Source organism: Bos mutus, chromosome 3, assembly GCF_027580195.1.
Source record: "Bos mutus isolate GX-2022 chromosome 3, NWIPB_WYAK_1.1, whole genome shotgun sequence".
Taxonomy (NCBI): Eukaryota; Metazoa; Chordata; class Mammalia; order Artiodactyla; family Bovidae; genus Bos; species Bos mutus.
The window spans coordinates 31,408,281-31,429,016 of NC_091619.1; the positions used below are offsets into that span (position 1 = coordinate 31,408,281).

At 52.7% G+C, this 20,736-nt stretch overlaps 1 protein-coding gene across 2 annotated transcripts; it reads right to left on the reverse strand.

The window, feature by feature from the left end:
- Nucleotides 1-4,960: 4,960 nt before the first annotated feature.
- LOC102277564 (chymosin) lies at nt 4,961-15,938 on the reverse strand. Of its 2 annotated transcripts, XM_005891276.3 has the most exons (9): nt 15,681-15,937; nt 12,592-12,742; nt 11,714-11,831; nt 10,528-10,646; nt 8,810-9,009; nt 8,116-8,229; nt 6,649-6,793; nt 5,935-6,033; nt 4,961-5,224 (listed from the first exon to the last, which is right to left on the reverse strand). In XM_005891276.3, the coding sequence occupies exons 1-9, from the start codon at nt 15,740-15,742 to the stop codon at nt 5,087-5,089; spliced, it is 1,146 nt and encodes a 381-aa protein (XP_005891338.1). In that variant the 5' UTR covers nt 15,743-15,937; the 3' UTR covers nt 4,961-5,086. The 2 variants fall into 2 exon arrangements, with proteins under 2 accessions (XP_005891338.1, XP_070220145.1); XM_070364044.1 differs by lacking the exon at nt 8,116-8,229 and having other exon boundaries at nt 15,681-15,938.
- Nucleotides 15,939-20,736: the final 4,798 nt, after the last annotated feature.

Below are 20,736 nucleotides of genomic sequence, written 5' to 3' on the forward strand. Positions count from 1 at the left end.
AACACTAAGTCCTATGAAGGATGCAAAAGGATTGAGATACGATTCTTGTTCTCAAAGTGAAGTGAGGTGTTGGTCGTTTAGTCGTGTCCGACTCTTTGCGACCCCATGGACTGTGGCCTTCAAGGCTCCTCTGTCCATGGGATTCTCCAGGCAAGAATACTGGAGTGGACTGCCATTTCCTTCTCCAGGGGATCTTCCCAACCCAGGGACCGAACCCGGGTCTCCCACACTGCAGGCAGATTCTTTACTGTCCAATCCATCAGAGAAACCTATGCATCCATATTTATCTACCGGTAACTTCTATTTTTTAAGAGATGATTAACCTTCAAACGGGCTTCCCGGTGACTCAGTGGTCAAGAGTCTGCCTGCCAATGCAGGAGACGTGGGTTCGATTCCTGGGTTGAGAAGATCCCCTGGGGTAGGAAATGGCAACCCACTCCGATATTATTGCCTGGAGAATTCCATGGACAGAAGAGCCTGGCAGCCTACAGTCCAGAGGGGTTGCAAACAATCAGACACGGCTGAGCACGCACGCAAACAATCTTCACACACTGTTCCTTCTACCTATAAAGCCTGTCCCTCCCTCATATCTGTATGCCTTCTAGCCTCCTGCATGTCACCTTTTCAGGGAGCCTACCCTTCCCACTTTGCTTTATAACATAACCTGTTCGTTTCCACAGCGCTCAGTCATCTCACCCCACTCCACTTTCTCCAGTGGAGCTTAAATCATCCAACACGCTGCCCAGTTTACACACTTCTTGTCTCCACAGTCCATATTCCCTACAGGGATCCTTGGGGGTGGAGGCTCTGTGTGCTGTGTTCACAAAAGGACATGGTGCATAGACAGAGCTTCACACCCAGTAGGTACTCCAAATATATATTTTTTTAATAAACAAGACTGATGACAATTCTAATTAGCCTCAAATAAAGGAGTGGCCAGGGTACTCCTACTGTTTGAAGGGTAAGGTGGACATTGTGTGCATTAAGGGGGCTTCTCAGATAGGGGACATTTAAGTTGACCTTGAGGGATGAAGAACAGCTCACGGGTCAGAGAAAGAAGAAGGGGACAAGGCGCAGAGCGAATGGCAGGAGCAAAGGCCCAGAGGACCTGCCACTGTTTCTTCTGGCCTCAGCAGGGAGCCACTGCCTTCTCTGGTCGTTCAGGGCCCCTGCTCCAACTAGGGCTCTGGGCAGTATCCCGGCTGTGTTCTTCTGCCTGCCCGAGGTCTCCCCCTGCCGCTACCTGCTCTTGGTGTGTATTTCACTTGCAGTTCCTGCTATCTAGGGCTTCCTGATGTGGGCAACCTCCAGCACTCCCGGTGAAGAGATATTCTCGCCTTCTGCGGCTGCAAGGGAGAAACAAACTGCACAGCTCAGAAAACAATCCATCATTTTGTCATAACATTTCCATTTCAAAGACTTCCTTTCCAAGCTACTCCCTGGCCAGAGCTTCCTCTCATTAGCATGAAAAGAACTGGCTGGGAAATGAATGACAAGGAAGGAAGAGGAGCTGGAAATAGGGCTCGAGGCCTGAGGCCTCGGCCTGTGTGTACTCAGGGGCCAGCGTGGGGCAGGGACTGGTAGGAAGCCTGGAGGCTCTGTGTGTGTGTGTGTGTGTGTCTGTGTGTCTGTGTGTGTGTCTCTGTGTGTCTGTGTGCCTCTGTGTGTGTGAGCTCACTTGTCTCAGCACTTATGAATCATGCCTCCAGGTCAGATACTTGCCCGCTCATATCACAAGGCAGAAGTCTCCACATTGTGCCAGGAAGTTTCCTGGGCACTGAGGAGCTGAGGACTCAGAGAGGAAAGCTGTTGTGCTGTCAGGGACTTGAGCAAAGACCAACGTGTCATAAATAACTAAGTGGCAAGATAAATGCTGTTGTAAAGATCCCTGCGGAGAAGTTAGAAAGCTGGGAGGTTGCCGTCTGGTGGAGTTGGAGGGGGGTCACCTCAGGACAGTTAAAGCTGGTCTTGAAGGGTGGGGAGCAGTTCACAGGTCAGAGAGAGTGGACAAAGGGAATGGCAGGAGCAAAGGACCAGAGGCCAGCCCTGCAGGGCACTGGGTGTGGCCACACAGCAGGGAGAGGGCAGCAACTGGGCCAGAGGGTGGCACCCCTCCTGGCCTGGCTCTTGTCAGCAGAGGGTGCTAGTGAGAGACACGACAGTGAGCCACCCAACCCCGGAGGGGCTCTCCCAGCATCACAGCTCCTCACTGGCCTCCGGGTTGGATTCTTCACAAACAAATGGCAGATGTGCTCCTGGCAAGACCCCTTCATCACCTTGCAGACCCCCCCAGCAAGGTGGGCCTGCTGAAGAGCCTGGCGTGGGCCCCTTGGCAGAAACTGAAAATCCTGCACACAGCTCGGCTTCTTCACTTCCCTTCAGCATCCTCCCTGCACGTGCTAAGCCATTCCCCAGGCTCACAGCGGGAGGGAGAAAGTGCCTGAGTGTGCAAGTGGATACAGTTATAAAGATGGCAAGGAAACAAGAGACAAACAGTGAGTAGTACGACTGATGAGAATGAGTGAACCACTCATTCAGCAATACCTGATGGGGGCATTCCACGAGTTAGGCCTCTCAAGATATCAAAGAGAGGAGTGTCTGCCCCTAGAGAGCCCACAGTCCTTGAGGGAAACAGAGAAGAAAATAAAAATGCCAAGTGGACCCTAGGTTAAGGGCTAGGCCCAGCAGGCGCCACAGGAGGGCGCCAAACCCTTGTCATGAATCCTAAAGAGGTCTGGACCGAGGGGAGATCTGGAGGACAATTAAAAGTTGGAGAAAGGAATAGAGTGTGGAGAACATTCCAAGCAGAGATTTCTCTGCAGCAGGGAGAAACTCCAGGAGCAGACTGTGAGGTTGCCATCTCCCATGAGCCCAAGAGGGGCGCTGCCCGCTCAGGACAAGGGTCACCACCCAGGCCAGGTGGGCAGAGGTTGCAATGGGGGCCATTTGGCCCAAGCTTCCCATTTGTGAAAGTCATCATATTTAGGACTTTCTACATTATCTCCAATTGAGGTCTGGATATTTAAAATACAATTTGTTAAGTACAATCCATTGAAATATATCTCAATTTTTATGAGCCTGTTCAGTTTTTTTTTTTTTATCTAAAAGAAGCCTAACAATACTGAAAATGGCCCAGTTCTGTCTCGTTCTTGGCAAACAGGCAGCACTAATTATAGATAAGAGAAGTGAGGCTTAGACTAGCCACCTAATGCGTGCTAGAACTTACTCAGCATCGCACTTGCCTTTCTGATCCTGTAAGGCTCGAGCACCAAGGATCCTCTGCCCTTGGGGTCCCAGGATATTCTCTTCTCTCCTCTGCCCCAACCCATCCCAGGCCCTTCAGTTCCCTGGGGACTGCAACCTAAGCCCTTCCTCCACATCACTCTCCACAGTGCAGCTTGGCTCCTGCCCTCCCAGAGGCCCCAGTTCCCTCTGCGGCTCAGCCACAGACCCAGAAAGCCACTGCCACAGCACCTCCACAGCCCTGGGTCCCCCATTTTGTTTGTCCTTGGGTATGGCTGCCCCAGTGGCTCAGAGGTAAAGAATCTGCCTGCAATGCAGGAGACGTGGGTTTGATCCCTGGGTCAGGAAGATCCCCTGGAGAAGGGTAGAGCAACCCACTCGAGTATTCTTGCCTGGAAAATCCCATGGACAGAGGCGCCTGGGGGGCTAGTCTATAGGATCGCAGAGTCAGATACAACTGCAGTGACTTAGCATAGCACAGCACACCACAGCTGGGAAAGACCCCAGGAGATGCCCCCAGAGGGTCCCGTCAACAGGACACCATCCACAGCTCCTGCTGGGGGCCCCTCCCTCTCTTCCTAAAGGACAGTCTCCTTTGTGAAGTGTCACAGCCAAACCTGTAACTTCAGGCTCTCAGAGATGTGCTACGTGACACCTGCTCCTCAGGTCTTTGCAGGGCACGTGTGGTCAGCATACACTGCGGGCAGGGACTAGGTAGTAACGAGGCCCCAGTCCCCCCTCTGAGAGTTCAGCTATTATAAAGGTGTGACTTAAAGCACAATAGCTATACTGGGGACAAGACTGGCTGAGATTTAGAAAAATAAAGCCTGATCAATTGCACTGTCCCCTTTGGAGAAAAGACTAGAAGGGATGCAGAGAGAAGGGAGGGAAGGTGGAGGGAATAAACATGCGCAGGTTTGGCCAAGGAGCCCAGCCCTGGGACTTCCCCAGGAGGTTGGTTGGCTTGCCCATCACAGCACCTCAAAGTAGCATGACGGAGAAAAACCTCTGACAAATGCCTAGATGCCCTTGTTCTGACCCCCTGATATTTGTATTTCCTCAGTGGCCTCTCCCCTGCTCAGGAGGAGCTGCAGGGGCCTGTGAGCCTGGGTGGTCTATTCATTGACATCTGCAGTCCTTGCTGAGCTTAGACATGTCCACCTCCGTAAGCTGGTGGACATGGGTCTGCCCCTGCAATGTAGCCACTTTTCAGGCACTGGCGAGCCAGGTTTGAAGCCTCTAAGACAGAGGATGGGACTCTGGGCTGCAGTTCTTCCCCATGGCAACCCCAGGACCCTCAGACCTTCCCAGGTACCCTCTGCCTGTCCCACTGTCTTCTCCAAATGGCAGTCAAGCCCTTCTCTTAACAGTCCATAGACCTAGAGCTATTCTCTCCCTGGGTGAACATTCTCTACTCAATTCCACCTCAAGTCCTTGTTCCCCAAGTACAATCTCAGCCTAGAAAGGTCTTCCTTACTGCACTCTTTCCCTAAAAATATGTAGAATGAGGAAACAGGAAGACAAGATGGACCTTGTTTTTAAAATCCTGACCTGATTTTGAAATGGGCAATTTCCTTGTGAAGGTCTCCACCTATCAACTCCCCAACCCTCTAGGCATGTGGCCCAGGCTCTGCTGGACACACCACGTGACTGTCACATCCCACCCCCAGAGCGGTGCAGGGGTTCAGCCCCAAAGGAAGCCAGACTTTGCAGAAAGACAAGGTTTATTGAGAATCATCTGTCTGGAAACCTCATCTGTGTGTGTGCACATGTGCTCATGTACATGTGTGCGTGTGTGTGTGCAGGTGTGTGGGGACAGTGAGGTTCTTGGTCAGCGATGTGATCAGATGGCTTTGGCCAGCCCCACGAGGTTGTTGGCCCTGTCAAAGACGCTGTAATACTCTCGGATGAAAACATCCCCCAGGATCCATTTCTGGGAACGATTTTCACTCTGGAAGCCACTGGTACAGAAGCCCTGGTCCTGGGAAAGGGAAGGGGGACATGAAGTTGGTTCCAACCCCAGTTGCTGTCTTTCCCTACCCCACCCCCTCAATCACCCTCTCATCTATTATCTCCTTTCACCCTTGAAATCACCTTTGGAGGTAAGCAAACAAGTATCAGATTTGTCTGCTCAACAAATGAAGAAATTGATATTCAGAAATAAAGTGACTGAATCCAAGATCACCTAGTGGGTCCCCTCCCCCCTCACTTGTCCTCCCCAACCCCCCACCCTCCTGCTTTCAGCACCTACGGCCCTGATGACCATCCCCACCCAGAGCAGGTCTGGGGACCCCAGGCCTTGACTGTTTGGGGTGCTGAGGATTAGGTTAAAGCTGAAGCCAGCAGGGCAGTAGGGACAAAGTTTGGGTGTCCACAAAGCCTAGGCTACTAAGAAAAATCCTAATCAAAGCCCAAGGCCCCAGGGCTTAGAAGCCAGCACAGTGGATGGAGATTCCTACAAGTGGCCCCCACCCTCCCTTGGGCCCTGGGGTCTGTCCTTCTGGTTTGCCCTACTTCTCCCAGGATGAGGTTGCCCCCAGGACAGCCTCATCCTATTCCGAAGGGCCAGGTGGTCTAAATGTACAACCTGTTCTGTCCATCTAGACCTCGCCACTTATCACCAACCTGCCGAGTTGCCAAGAGGGAGGAGGAGAGCTGGGTGAAGCCAGGCTCCTCTCTGGAGATGCATACCTGGCTGGTATAGGCGGAGGGGGTCAGTGGGTACATTTTGCCATTGATCTCAAAGACCACAGTGGGCATGTAGCTCAGGTTGTCGCAGTCGATGTCAAACTAAAGAACAGAGGGAGGGAAGTCCTCTTAGAAGGGCCATGGGTGCGATCTGACTGCCAGAGGAAGTCAGAGGAAGTGTGATCTGACTGCCAGAGGAAGTTCCAGGCAGGACCCCTTGCTCTGCACTGGAGCTGAACAGAGAGGAGGATCTGCTATTCAGAGGATCCCAGGGAAGTTCTTGGATCTCAAGGGAGTCGCACTGATGGGGACCACCTGTCATCCAGCCCAGGGACAGACACCAGCTGGAGACAAGGGGGGGTTGGGCTCGATGTTTCCCTCCAAGCCCAGCCAGAGCTCCCAAGGACACTGGGAGCACTTAGCTGACAGGGAGAAAGCAGGGAGACTCATGGGTGGAGGGCATAGCAAAGCTCAGAGAGTCAGGGATGTGTGACCCTCTCTGGGGACAGAAGGTCAGACTGCTGTCACTGTGTGAGACATAGGAGCCCCAATGCCAAGTAGCCAAAGCTAGAAGAGCCAGGTCATCGTGAAGCCCACCCCCGCCCCCGCTGCAGGAGAGCAGACCCCTCATCATTTCCCTTTGTCTCTGCTTCCATGTGCAAAGGGAGTTCCCTCTCCAGAGGTTCTGGGGAGGTGGGGATAAGGGTCTGGGCTCACCTCGCCGTACTGGTTCTGTGTGGCTCCAATGGCCTGCTGGATGTTGAGGATGTCGCTGCTGGGCCCGACCAGCTTGGAGGTGCCCGTGTCCAGGATGGCCTGACAGCCACCCTCACAGGCCACAACCACACCGCTGATGGTGACACTGCAGAGGGGAGACGGGGTGGCCTTGCAGCGGTCCAGCATCCAGCCCTCCCTCCTTGGACCCCTTCTAGCCTCCCCTGCCAGGAACCTTGGCAGAAAGGAAGCCTAGCCATCCCAGGTCCTTTTCTTTGGGTCCCTTCCTGGAGCCACCATAACTTCCTGAACTCAGAGGAAAAAAACCCAAATCACTTTCTCCCAACTCAGCAGTGGCTAAATGGAGGCCACCTGACCTTCTCTGGGACAGAAGAGTCAATGAAACAACAAAGTTACATGCACTAAGGGAGAAGGTAGGAGGAGCACCGCACGCTTTGCCCAAAGATCTGGTTTCCAGTTTTCTCCTGCCACATCCTTGCTGCAGGTTCCCCAACCTTCCTGCACTCAGGCTTCTCATCTGCAAAATGGGTCCATTAGCGCCCCTTGACTTCCTTGACTTCCCCAGGGGATGGTCATGAGGTTCAAACTCGATGTTAGTAAATTGCAAAATGAAGATAATCATGGCACCGCTCTACAGGATTTCAGTGAGGAGCAAATGAAGCAGTCACATTCTCGCCCAGCACAATGCCTGGCAGATAGTAGTGCTGGAAAAGCACAGTGCCCATGTTAAGCTGCTTCAGTTGTGTCTGACTCTTTACAACCCTGTGGACCGCAGCCCACCATGCTCCTCTGGCTATGGGATTCTCAGGCAAGAGTACTGGAGTGAGTTGTCATTTCCTCTCCAGGGGATCTTTCTGACCCAGAGATAGAACCCACATCTCATGTCTCCTGCAGAGGCAGGTGGATTGTTTATCACTCTCGCCACCTGGGAAGCCCCAGATAAGGCTTCCCTGGTAGCTCTGCTGGTAAAGAATCCACCTGAAATGCAGGAGACTCCAGTTTGATTCCTCAGTCTGGAAGATCCTCTGGAGAAGGGATAGACTACACACTCCAGTATTCTTGGGTTTCCCTGGTGGCTCAGATGGTAAAGAATCCACCTGCAATGCGGGAAACCTGGGTTCGATCCCTGGGTTGGGAAGATCCCCTGGAGCAGGGCATGCAACCCACTCCAGTATTCTTGCCTGGAGAATTCCATGGACAGAGGAGCCTGACAGGCTACAGTCCATGGGGTCACAAAGAGTTGGGACATGACTGAGCGACTAAGCACAGTACAACACAATCTTATTAATAAAGTGTAAATGAATGGTCAGCAATCTCACTATCAAGGACCCTTGACCTTGGAGCGTCTGATTGAGACTTGGATGGGACGAGCTACTGCGCTGCGCCCTGGATCCCCGCGGCCCCACACTGGACCGGCCTCCGGCAGGGCCGAGGCTGCCCCTCGCCCACCTGTCCACGGTGAACTGCCAGTACTGCTGCACTGTCACGGGCACCCAGTGCAGGGACCCTGTGTAGTAGGACGGGTCGATGGCCCCCAGCGTGAGCATGCTCTCCTGGCCATTCCTGAAACCAAGGAGAGGCATGTTAGCGGGCCCTGACACCATGGCTCTGAGAAGAGGTATCCCAGCCCCACACAGGGCAGAGGCGATTCAGACCCCTCCCTGCTCTTCTCCCACCCCCAACTCCCACCTCTACCCCAGAGGCTTCAGATGAGCTCTCCCAGCTCTTCTCCCAGCTGCTCCAGGCTTTTCTCTAATGTCTCCTGCATACTGAAAGGAGAACCCTGAACTCCCTCAGAGCTTGCTATAAGCGTCTGAGAATCTCAATGACATGAGTAAATGATTACTGAGGCCTATCACTTTGGAAGGAAAAAAGAGGTTAAAATCCCCTATGCAGAGATAGAGTCAAGCTTGTTTTTTTAAATGCCAGAAATGAAGGTCAAACTCTGGCCCAGTGGACTCTGGCTGCATCCACAACCATGTTGGGGCCTTTAGACAGAGGGTTAGATGTGCCTGGAAACAAGGAGAGGTGTGCTTAGATGCTGGTGTCCTTGAATTGCAGTGTCCCCGAGAGGTAGCCCCTCCTCAGTCAACGGTCCCTGCCAGGCCATGGAAGGCCGGCCCAGGCTGGGTGCAGCTCCTACCTGTCCATGTAAACCGAGAACAGGTCTTGGGCCACCAGGTGCCTGTTCATCATGTTGTCAAACACGGGTATCGAGTACTCTGAGGCGAGCGAGGGGTAGGCCATCCCCAGGATCCCGTCGAATTCGGCATAGGTGAAGACGTCCCCGGGCTCCTGGGTGCTCAGGCCTACTGTCTGCTGGATGTCCACAATGTTGGAGACCTGCAAGAGAGACAGAGTGACCTCCACCAGGGGGCCCTGCGGCCAGAGGGCCCAGAGAGGGCTCAGGTCAAGCCCGTCTTCGTCAGCCCGCCCTCCCCTCTATGGGCAGTGTAGTTATGGGCGCTTAAGAGAAATGTTTCCCTTTTCAGCTCTGTGCTGTGGTTTTGAGGGAATGGGTCTGACGAGGCAGGGGGCTGATTGACAGCAGAAGAGAGGGCACAGGCGGGGGTACAGAGAGCAGTGCTCATGGTGCAGAAATTGAGGGTGAGCTGAAAGAAGGGGATGAAACAAGGGCTGCTCCAAGGGACCCCTGCCTGTCCGCAGCCCTTCCATTGGCTGCAGCCGGGGCGCCTCCCAGGGAAGCGCTGTGGGCGCAGCAGGATAGATAGAAAGAACATGCCCGCAGTGTGCATCTGAAAGACCTTGCTGCACATCCTTGCTTTGCCATGAGCTGTGTGACCTTGGACAAGTACTTCTCTGAGCCTTCGGGCTCACAGCAAAAAAGACTCCAGCCAGACCCCAGGAAGAACTCAAGGAAGAGCAAACTGATGAGCACCCAGGGATACTGCTTGATTTTAATTTTAGATGGTGGGTGAGGATGGAAGGAAAGATGCTAACGTGTATTTGGCACTTACTATGTGCCGGCCATTGAATCAAGTACTTCAGGAGGCAAAGAGGGCCGAGAGCAAAGGGAGCCCTTGTCCAGAGGACACAGATGCTTTCTGACTTGAAAGGAGGCGCTGCTCTATGACTTATAAAGTGAAGTCAAATCCAGAGAGGCGGAGACATGGGTCTGACAGCACCCACCATCACCTGCTGTGTGACTTCAAGCAAATTATCAGCTCATCTGATCCTCGGGTCCCTCGTCTGAACAATGGGGGTGAGACTAACTTCCTCAAAGGGTTGTTGCTGCTGCTAAGTCACTTCAGTCATGTCCGACTCTGTGCGACCCCATAGACGGCAGCCCACCAGGCTCCCCCGTCCCTGGGATTCTCCAGGCAAGAACACTGGAGTGGGTTGCCATTTCCTTCTCCAATGCAGGAAAGTGAAAAGTAAAAGTGAAGTTGCTCAGTCGTGTCTGACTCTTAGCGACCCCATGGACTGCAGCCTACCAGGCTCCTCCATCCATGGGATTTTCCAGGCAAGAGTACTGGAGTGAGGTGCCATTGCCTTCTCCACAAAGGGTTGTTGAAAGAACTAAATTTAAGATGAGATCACAGTGACTATGCCAAGGTTAAGTGAAAAAGGGGTTGGGAAGATGGAAACTGGACCCAGAGAAGCCTCTCGGGTGGGAGCTGACAAGGGAAGGAAAAGGGGAAGGGAGGGAGGGACACCCTGCAGCTGCTGCTGGCTAAAACCCCTCTCAGAATGCTCTCCCGGGGGGGCCACCCACAGGGACAGGACACAAAGAGCCCCTTGGCACCAGCTGTGGCACAGCCCAGAGCCAGGCTGTCTGGGTGGGGCGGTGGCTGGTGGGGAAGGAAAGGGGAGGACGGGCTGGCCCCAGGTTCCACTCACAGTGACGGTGTCATAGCCCAGGATGCCCTGCATGCTGCCTGTCCCGTAGTGGATAGACAGGGGCTTGCCCAGGTTCTGGAAGGTGGACGACTTTCTCGGGTCGAAGCGCTGGTGGTTTTCTGGAACACAGGCTCAGGGTTAGTGGGACCCAGAGCATCTTCTCTCCACTTGACAGTGCTGCTGCTAAGCTGCTGCTAAGTCGCTTCAGTCGTGTCTGACTCTGTGCGACCCCATAGATGGCAGCCTACCAGGCTCTGCCATCCCTGGGATTCTCCAGGCAAGAACACTGGAGTGGGTTGCCATTTCCTTCTCCAATGCATGAAAGTGAAAGTGAAGTCGCTCAGTCGTGTCCGACTCTAGCAACCCCATGGACTGCAGCCTACCAGGCCCCTCCCTCCATGGGACTTTCCAGGCAAGAGTACTGGAGTGGGGTGCCATTGCCTTCTCCGCTTGACAGTGCTAACAGGAGCTAAATCCTTACCAGCTCTCGTAAGAATATGGTCTCGATACTAACCATTCTCTCTATTGAAAATAAGCAGCCAGTTCTGTCTGGATCCCACAAAGCTCAGTCAAGAAAATTATTCTTTGCTGCTCAATCCACCTCTCTGACCCCCAGTGCTACCTTCATAATGTCCAAACAAAAAGAAAAAAGGAAAGCCCTCTCTATGGTTTCCAGAGACTAGCTTATACCAGCTTTGTAATTTCCAACAAGGCTCTTTGCTTCTTTCAACCTTGGTTTCTTCACCTGGTGAATAAGGATAAAAAGAGCACTGATCTCCCAAGATGGTTGGAGAAATAAGTTACTTACATATATTTAATGTTTTCTCAGTACCTCTCATTTTATTCTCTTAGAACCGACTGGCATGCTGTGGCCCTATTTTATAGAAAGAAAAACTGAGCACCCAGGAGGGTAAGGTGTCTGTCTTGACTCCTAACAGAACCAAAAATATAAAACAAAGCTCCCCCGTTTCTAACTGGTGCTTTATACATCAGATCTGTGATTTGCACATCTACCCAGTCTTCGGCCAGTGGGAGGGTTGAGCAAGGAGGTAGGACACAACCCGGAGTCTGGGAATGTCCAAGCCAGCTCTCCCCACAACACACAGACACATCCCACCCCAAGCCTGGCCACCCTAACCACGACTGGCAGAGCGGAGGGCTGGGCGGGGCCAGGGGTGTCACTCACTGCAGGCATTGCTCTTGCAGTAGATAGAGGGTACCCAGAAGTCAGAGGAGCCAGTGTCAAACAGCACGGTGAACTCCTGGGGCGGGGTCCCGAGGTAGATCTTCCCAAAGTACTGACTCTGAGGACAGACAGCACCGGGTCAGGCTGGGAGCACCACGTGAAGGATTGGGGAGCATTGATGCCCAGCCTGGTGCCTGTTCGGTTCTGTAGGCTCCGTGATTTCTGCCACAAATCCTGCAACCCCTGCTGGAATCACACTAGAGCAAAATGTAAGCCCTGCCTGGTAGGGAGCCTGGGCCACCTGCCAGGGACAGGGACACAGAGGTGGGACACCAGCCAGGTACAGACCCCAGACCCAAGGTGCCTCAGTCACACCTCCTTCTGGCTCTCTCTGTGTGTCAAAACTGGGGCTCAGGTCGGGGTGGGGATGACCTAGATAAGGAAACGAGGGCACCTAAGAGAAAAAGGGTGGGTTGTTTACTGAGTGACAGATGAGAGAGACAGGCTCCAGAAAAGAAGAGGGCATAGGGGGCACTCCTGTCATGTCCCAGGCAACTGACACCAGCTGCCCCCTCCCTGCCCCGGAAACCTAAGATGTGGGTTCCTTGGACCTGGAAAGTCAGGTGTGAGGCTGGATCTGGGCGCAGACCATGTGTCCCCAAGGGATGCTGTCTGCGGGCAGGTCATCCGGGCTCAGACCCTCGAAGGTGGGAGGACCAGTTTTGCAGGGCCTGCTGCTTCCTGAGAGTTACTGAGGGGTGGGAGACAGCCTCACACACCCCCACAGGGCTCTCTGGTTCCTGAAAGAGGGAAAGGGGGGCGGGGTGTCCATCACGCTGTGTGGGGATCATTACTGGAAAGCTGGCAGAACCACTCACATCCAGGTAGTTGGTCAGGGGCACGCTGGCCACCTCCCCGAAGCCGGAGTACTTGCTGCTGACGCCATACTGCTGTTTCTGCAGGAAGTCCTCCAGAAGCCCATGCTCCTTCAGCGCCTTCCTCAGAGACTTGCCTTTGTACAGAGGGATCCTGAGGAGAGGGGAAGAATTAGTGATGAAGTGGGCATCTCCCCAGGGCCACCTAGCCTCAGAGGAGCCCAGAGGCTCTGGGCCCCATAAGTTACTTCTCCATTTTTGTATCATTACCTAAAGTAAAAATTGTGTTCTACATTAGCCCATGCTGGCCTTTACCAACTGCAATGCAATCTGATATTTACAACTCCTTTCTCTTTTTTAATGGTGGTGGAGACTCAATCGATGTATTTTATAAGCCACTAATGGGCTTCCCTGGTGCCTGGACTTCCATGGTGGCTCAGACAGTAAAGAATCTGCCTACAATACAGGAGACCCAGGTTTGATCCCTAGTCAGGAAGATCCTCTGGAGAAGGAAATGGCAACTCACTTCAGTATTCTTGCCTAGAGAATTCTATGGACAGAGGAGCCTGACAGGCTACAGTCCATGGGGCTGCAAAGAGTCAGACACGACTGAGCAACTAACACACACAATGAGTTTGCAGCTCCGCTGTTTGAAAGACACTCGGCATATTCTCATTCAGTCTCCAATTCTTGCTGTGGACCTACTATGTGCCAGGCACCATATGCGGTACCAGGGACACATGAAAAATGTTGTCTCTACCCTCCAGGAGCATACTGTGTGGGGAAGAAAATGGTGTCCCCTACACTCTGGAAAAAGCTATGACTATGCTCCCACCCTTGGCCAACCCCTGTTCTCTGCTTTCTGGGCAGCCTAACATGGGTGGAATTTTTTCAGACTGTTTCTGCACAGAGCATGGTCCCCAGTGAATATGATTAGAGTTTAGATGATAGATGATGGAGGCAGATCAGCAGGAAGAGAATCAAGAAGGAAAACAGCAGAAGCTGGTTGGAGACTTGGTCTCCGGCAGCTGGTGGCTGGTCAAGGCCCTCTGAGCTTCAACTGTTGTGCAAAATGGATTATCTCTTCCTTTCCAGCCACTCTCGGGCACTGCTGTGGACGAACTGAGTGACTTAACCTCTCCAGCTCTTAGTTTCCTCTCCTGCAGAGTGGAAGACTAGAGCATGATCGTTCCCAATGTCACCCAGCTCTGAGTCACGTGGTCCTTCTCCTTGGGGCTGTTTTAAGGATAACTGGAGCCTACAGGTGTGAAAGAGCTTTGAGAGTAATAAAAGGGAAGCAGATTTAACACTCATAAAGAAAATGGGTTTTCTCACGTTGTTCACGTCTCAAAAGGATCCCATATGGAATGCCTTGTATATTAATGACGGTCTCTCCTCTGGTGCCTCCCGCCCCCAGCCCTCATGTGTGACTTTGGCTGGGACCTGATCTATTGATAGAAATGAAAGGTTCTCCAGACGTTTCTCAGCCTTTGTCTCTGATGACAGAAAAGGACTTCAGCCCGAAAGGAAGGAGGTTGGGTTGAGCTCCTGGGAGCAAGCCCACAGCTGTCCTTTCCCATGTCCCCATGTCTTTCTGCTTGTTCCAACTCTGGTTCCCAGTCAGCTCAAGATCCACAGGCTGAGTGCCTGGTGACTCTCACAGTAGTAGCTGCGACTCTGCTGATCTGTCCTGTCTCGGCACAGGACCCACAAAGCCACCCTCAAGGCAAGCGAGGCTTGAAGGCAGTCTACTGCCCTGTGCTAAGAACCAGGAATACAGCCCTGAACGTTTGCAGCTCCAGCCACCACAGAAACCTCCACCTCACTTCTGCCTCCAGATGCCATGCTGAGCCGGCCAGGTGCCTGGCACTTGAAAGAACTTCACTTTTAAGACCGCCACCTGCAGCCCCCACTGGTGAAAGGCACCAGACCCCTTTTTAGGGACCCTGCTTCCCAGGGATGGATTCAGATTTCCCTGGGCTCGGGCCTTGACAGAGTTAGAACCTGGGAACCAGAGGTAGTGTGGTGTCATGGCAAGAGTGCCAGTCCACGGGACTTCCCTGGTGGTGCAGTGGTTAAGAACGCATGCTTCCGCTGAAGGGGGCACAGGTTCAATCCCTGGCTAGGGCACTAAGAGCTCAGATGCTGCACGGTGTAGCAAAAAAAAAAAAAAATGCCCATCCACCTAGAACCAAGTCTGGCTCCTTCATACCTAACCACAAGGCCTTGGACAGCTCAAGGACCCTTCCTGAACAGCAATTTCCTCACCTGTGAAATGCAAAAAATATTATCTACCTAATCCCTGAGGCTTAGTGAGAGTATAGGTAAAGCCCTAGTTAAGTGTCTGGCATCTAGTAGCAAGCACTTAATAAATACCACTTATAATTTTGGGAGAAAACCTGGAAACTTCACCCACAAAGGATGTGGCACAACAGAGAACTTTAACAGATGCACACATAACTCTTAAAATGTGCCAGGCACTCTTCAGAGCCTTTTATAAATACTAACTCATGTACCCCTTATGAGGGCTTCCCTGGCGCATTGGGTAAAGAATCCGCCTGCCAATGCAGGAGACTCGAGTTTGATTCCTGGGTAGAGAAGATCCCCTGGAGAACTGAATGGCAACCCACTCCAATTTTTGCCTGGAGAATCCCATGGACAGAGGAGCCTGGTGGGCTGCAGTCCATGGGATCACAAAGAGTCAGACATGACTTAGCGACTAAACAGCACCAACTTACCCCTCAGGACAACCCTATGAGGTGGATACTTCTGTCATCCTAAATTTACAAGTTTACCTTACGTTCATGATGAAGCTGAGGATGAGGCAGTTTGACTCCAGAAGCTGTGTGCTTAATTCCCACACAGCCCATCTGACCCCCTGTTCTTGTTCACCACACCCTGAAGAATAGGGGAACGCTTTAAAGGAAAAGGCCCCAACATAAAAGGCAAAACTGACTGATAACGATTATCCCAGGAACCTGCAGCATTTCCTCGAGGTCTCCCGAGGGGAGCCGATGGCTGGAAGACGAGGGAGACCCACTCAGAGCAGATGCATGCGATGCCCATTCCCTCCCCTGGGGCCTGACACTCACCTGGTGATCTCAGCGCCCTGGGAGAGAGCGAAGACAGCAAGTAGCACCACGAGACACCTCATCTTGGATCTGGGTCCAGCCGCTGCTGTAGCCAGGGCCCACTCCCACAGCTCTTATAGAAGGTACGGGGCTCCCTCTGGCTGGGAGCCCAAGCTGCAGAGATAGCCCCTAAATTCGGGCCACTCCACAAACACATTAAGATAGCACCCAGACTACACAACACCCACTCTGATAAGGGCCACGGGTTCCACCACCCTGGGGACTTCAAAGTTGAAGGGTACGCATGCCTGATCTTCAGGCTAGGAAATGTCATGCAAGCCTCCCTGACCTGATTTCCCCTTTCAAACAGGACTTCTTGAGCTAACACAGGTGGGGCCACTGCCAAAGCCCTATCTCATGTCCCACCTTGTGGTCAGTAAAGAGGCCTGTTCTCAATGGGCGCCTTCCAACCCTCAATGACTCCCTTTCCTGGGCCTGACTTCACAGGAGTCCCAACCTGCCCTGTCCAGGCATCTCCCAGCCCAGGTTTCCAGAAGCCACTCAGTCCACTCCCCAAGGGGCATCTGATGCCAAGGGTGCTTGTTCAGTCTGTCACCTCCATCTAAGAGAGATACCGGGGCTTCCTTGGTGGTCCAGTGGTTAAGTCTCCATGCTTCCAATGTGGGGCGAGCGGGGTAGGGGGCGCAGGTTCGATCCCTGGTCAGGGAACAAAAATCCTGCATCCTGCATGCTGCGTGACATGGTCAAAAAAATAAAAATAAAATAATTTTTAAAGCTCCAAAAAATAAGAGAGATGCAGGCCCAAGACCCCTGCTCCCTGCAAGGCTGTGGCCCTTGGTTCCATGTTAGAAGGATGTTGGGAGGGGAGGGGTAGATGCCAGATCCCATGAGCCACTGGGAGGCCTGGGGAAGGTGGGTGGAGAGGGCAGATGTGTGCCACACACAGAGGAAAAGGAGGAAGCTACGACATGATGGTCAGGTTTGGGGGATGGGTTAGGCGTCTGAGCCACACACAGGGGACCTGGAAGAGTCTCTCAGGGGCACACGTGCAGGCGCTTGTGACAAGTAGAGGGTCCCAAGGTCCAAGCCAGGCATGCTTTCAGGCCTGGAGCCTGGGAGAAAATCAGGGCTAAAGGGAAAACAAAGACACAACCACAAAAGTGGAGGAGATCACATCCCAGGTATGAAGGGAGACTAGGAACTGAAAGATCAGGTTCAAGTCAGGTTAAGGCAGGGGCTTTGGGACCATGGATGTGAGGGAGACTGAGGTACCAGCCACCCACATTCTGCAGGACAGAGGTCTACAAAGTGAGGTAGGCCTGATGAGGTGGAAGATCGGGGCATGTACCTGGAGTAGAGAGGACAGGCTGGGCAGTAGAGAGGTGGACCCTGGACACAGGGAGGTGAGGTGGTGGGGGACTCTGAGAGGGACAGATCCAGAAGTTTATGTATTTGACTTGCAAAGGCCTCAGGAGGCCAGTCGACAAGGGACCTGTATATTTTATGACAGGCCTTAGGAAGACAAACAGGGAAAGATTGAAAGCGGGAGGAGAAGGGGGCAGCAGAGGATGAGATGGTTGGATGGCATCATCAACTCAATGGACATGAGTTTGAGCAAACTCTGGGAGATGATGAAGGACAGAGAAGCCTGGTGTGCTGCAGTCCATGGGGTCACAAAGAGTCAGATACGATTTAGCAACTGAACAACAAACAACAGGAGGGCAGGCATACCCCATCCTGGCCATGGCAGTGCTCCACCCCCATGTCCTTTCCCAGTAGGCCAGGACGTTGCTGCTTCCCAGGCCCCAGGAAGCAGCCATGGGCACATTCACTATTCCAAAAACACCCTAACAGCATCATCACTGCACCCTCCCTTTCCAAAAGCCAGGGAAGTAGAGAGAAAATAACACCACCAAATGGTACAGTGTGTTCCTTGTTTCCTTCCCTGAGGAGGCTGTCCTGCCAGACCAGGGCCTTCATGTCCTCTCTCAGCGGCCCTGCATCCAATCAATGCTCCCCCCACCCCACATCACCATCCAGCATGACCCTTGGTGGGCTTCCCTGGTGGCTTAGATGGTAAAGAATCTGCCTGCAATGTGGGAGACCTGGGTTCGATCCCTGGGTTGGGAAGATCCCCTGGAGGGGTGATGGCAACTCACTCCGGTATTCTTGCCTGGAGAATCCCATGGACAGAGGAGTCTATGGGGTTGCAAAGAGTCAGACATCACTAAGCAACTAAGCACAGCACAGCATTGACACATGGTGGATGCTCAATAAATGCTTGGTTGAGCAGATGAATGGACAATTGATCTTGCCACCACTTAAGGAATAAATAGACGGTCGCATCTTTATCATGTCCTCAGATGAGGAGATGGAGGCTCGGAGAGGTTAGAGTTCTTGCTCATAAGGAAAAAGAGCTTGAACATAAAAAAAATCCTGTCACAAGGCTCCTGGTCTGATGTGCTATAGCTTACCACAGGGCCTGACAAGTTATGGGGGCAAGAGCTGGGTGGGTCATGAGTTTACAATGTCAAGTCTGGGGCAGCACTGCTTCAAGCTCACTGCTCACAACCTCTGGACATCCCTTGGGACAGTCATACTTCTGAGCAGTGGGCCCATCTGTAGCATCTGGGGCTGGGACCTGTGGGTGTCAGCACATGAGGCAGGAGTACGGTACCCCACCCCCCCAACATCTCCCCCCCCACCAGCTCCACGTTGCCAGTGGCCCAGCATGACCCAGCAGCAAACACTCCTGGACAATAAGCCTTGAAACTCAGGCTCAGCCCCTCTCCCCTTGAGGGTGACCCTCAAAGCCAAGAACCAAAGCACTGGTTTTTCTGTGTTTATTCACAAGATTGGGATCATTCTAACAGCATTCAAGTGCACGCTATCAGGAAGGCTGCCTCAGACTGCACAGGATGTTAGGACTGTTAGGACTGCTAATCCCTGGGAAGCAGGCCAAACACTTCAAAAAGCTTTTTGAAAAGCCACGATAAGATTTCATCAGTGGTTACCCAGAGCCAGGTGGGGACAACTCTCCTTGGTCTAGATTCCTTGTGTCAGGGAACTGACCCACAAAAGTGGTTCAAATGAAATCAGGGCCCAGGGACAGCCACTCCAGGGTACCCAACGTTGGGACCTCCACTCCGATGTGAGCAGCAACAAGGTCAAACATGCACCCTTCCCTGAGCATCTCCTATGAGCTCACACTGTGTGGAGATGGGGGGCTTATTTCATCTCCACCTCCAGGGAGCCCACAGTCAAGTGGAGGAAAGATTGGTTCTGGTTGGTGACCCTGCTGTGATCCAAAGAACCAGGCACCTCTTCTACCAGCATTGGTTTGCAGGGGAGCATGGTTTCTGGAAAGTATGTGTGGGACAATCCTGGGCTTGAACCCTGGCCATGTGGTGGTGTGACCTTGAGTGAATCCCTTTACTTCTCAATGCCTCGGTTTCTTCTTCTGTAGACTAGAGACAGTGACACTGAGAGGGTCATGTGAGGGTCAAAGATAAGAGTCTAGTGCTGCTATTCGTTAGGCATCCTACAAATGGGAGGCATAAACGACTGAGGTTGTGTGGCCTTGAACATCTCAGTCATTCCCCAGCCTCAATCCTTCGTCTGTGAAATATGGGCTTCGCAAGCTCACAGAGCTGGTCTCCATCTCTGCTGCGTCCCAAACAGCAGTTCTTTTTCCTGCTCTAGGAGTCAACTCAATTTCTGCACTGTGCCCCCAGCCCTCCAGACTGAGGGGTCAGTTAACCTCAGCCGTTTTTGCAGCGCCCCGCAGGTGTGCTTTGATGCACATGACTCTCCAGCTGGTCAAGTTTGCAAGGGGTAGGGGGTGCGTGGCGGTCTTCCTTTGTCTCTACCTGGGTTCCTGTTGCCTCCATATCTCACCTGAGCCAACCCAGTCTTCTGGAAGTCGCTGCGGTCATATTCCCCCAGACAAATCACACGGACCCTCCACCCTGACCTTGCCTTCTCCCTGCACCACCACCAAGAAGCAGGATCTGGGTCCCCACCACTCAGAATCTGCCTGCGTCCCCTGCCTCTGCTTCTACATCCTCTGAGGGGCCTCAGGTCCTTCCAGGGCTTCAGGAGAAACGTCCTGCTCTGCCAGTCCCTTCTGCTTTCTGCCCTGCCCACGTCTTCCCTAAGGCAAACAGAGGCAGAGCTGGCTTTTCCTTTCCTGAGGAAAAGAGAAAAGAGAAAATGGGAGGATTTTTTAAAAATAATAGATCAGTACCTCAAAATATTATTCAAAATATGATTCTTGGGGGTGCATCCTCTTAGTTTGACCACATGACCCTCCCAGCACCAAAACCCTATAGTTAAGCAAAGATGACCACATTACATCCACACTCAGCAAGCCTCGGGCTGAAGAAGATGGGAGGAGTCCAGGGGTCTTTAATGCAGGACAGAGGAACTGCAACGGCTCACCGGAGAGAGATCTCAGAAGGCCGGAAACCTGGAAAACACGTTGGAAAATACTGCTGGCACATGTGGAAGTCCCCACCCTTGTCCCCTCCTGACCACAAAGGGATCCCTGTGAGTGACATACTGGCCAGTCCTCCAGTCTTGGTCAGCAGAAATCTGGGACAGACCAACTCCCAGACTCCAAACCCATACCTCTGTTTGTTCTGCATCAAGTGACCTGAGCCCTGGGAATGTCTGCCCAACACATCACAGAATTGCTGGGTCCTCTCATGAGAGCACTGGGGCTGGGGACCTGGCCCCCCGCACACACAGGAGAGCACATTGTGAGTTATGGGAAAATGCAATGGGGAAGCCCATTCCAGCTTCCTGAATAGAATGGGAGAGAGGGAGGGGTAAAAGTGACCCCCCCCAACTCCAACGCAGGACTCAGGGTCCCCAGCAAACCAAGTCTCTGGATCCCTGGGTCATGCATCTTAAGATCGTGTTTTGCTTTATAAACACAATTTTAAGGAATCACCAAATAGTTGGGAAAGAGGATTTGGTCAACATTAAGTAATAGTTTTGTATTGATGTCAATTTCTGGCTTCAATACTTGTTTTTTTACGTGTTGTTTAGTTGC

Coding starts and splice junctions, on each gene's coding strand:
- LOC102277564 (XM_005891276.3), bottom strand. CDS start 15,742: ATGAGGTGTCTCGTGGTGCTACTTGCTGTCTTCGCTCTCTCCCAGGGC. Junction 12,743..15,680: donor CAGGGCGCTGAGATCACCAG/GTGAGTGTCAGG, acceptor CCCTCTCCTCAG/GATCCCTCTGTACAAAGGCA. Junction 11,832..12,591: donor CCCTGACCAACTACCTGGAT/GTGAGTGGTTCT, acceptor GTCTGTCCTCAG/AGTCAGTACTTTGGGAAGAT.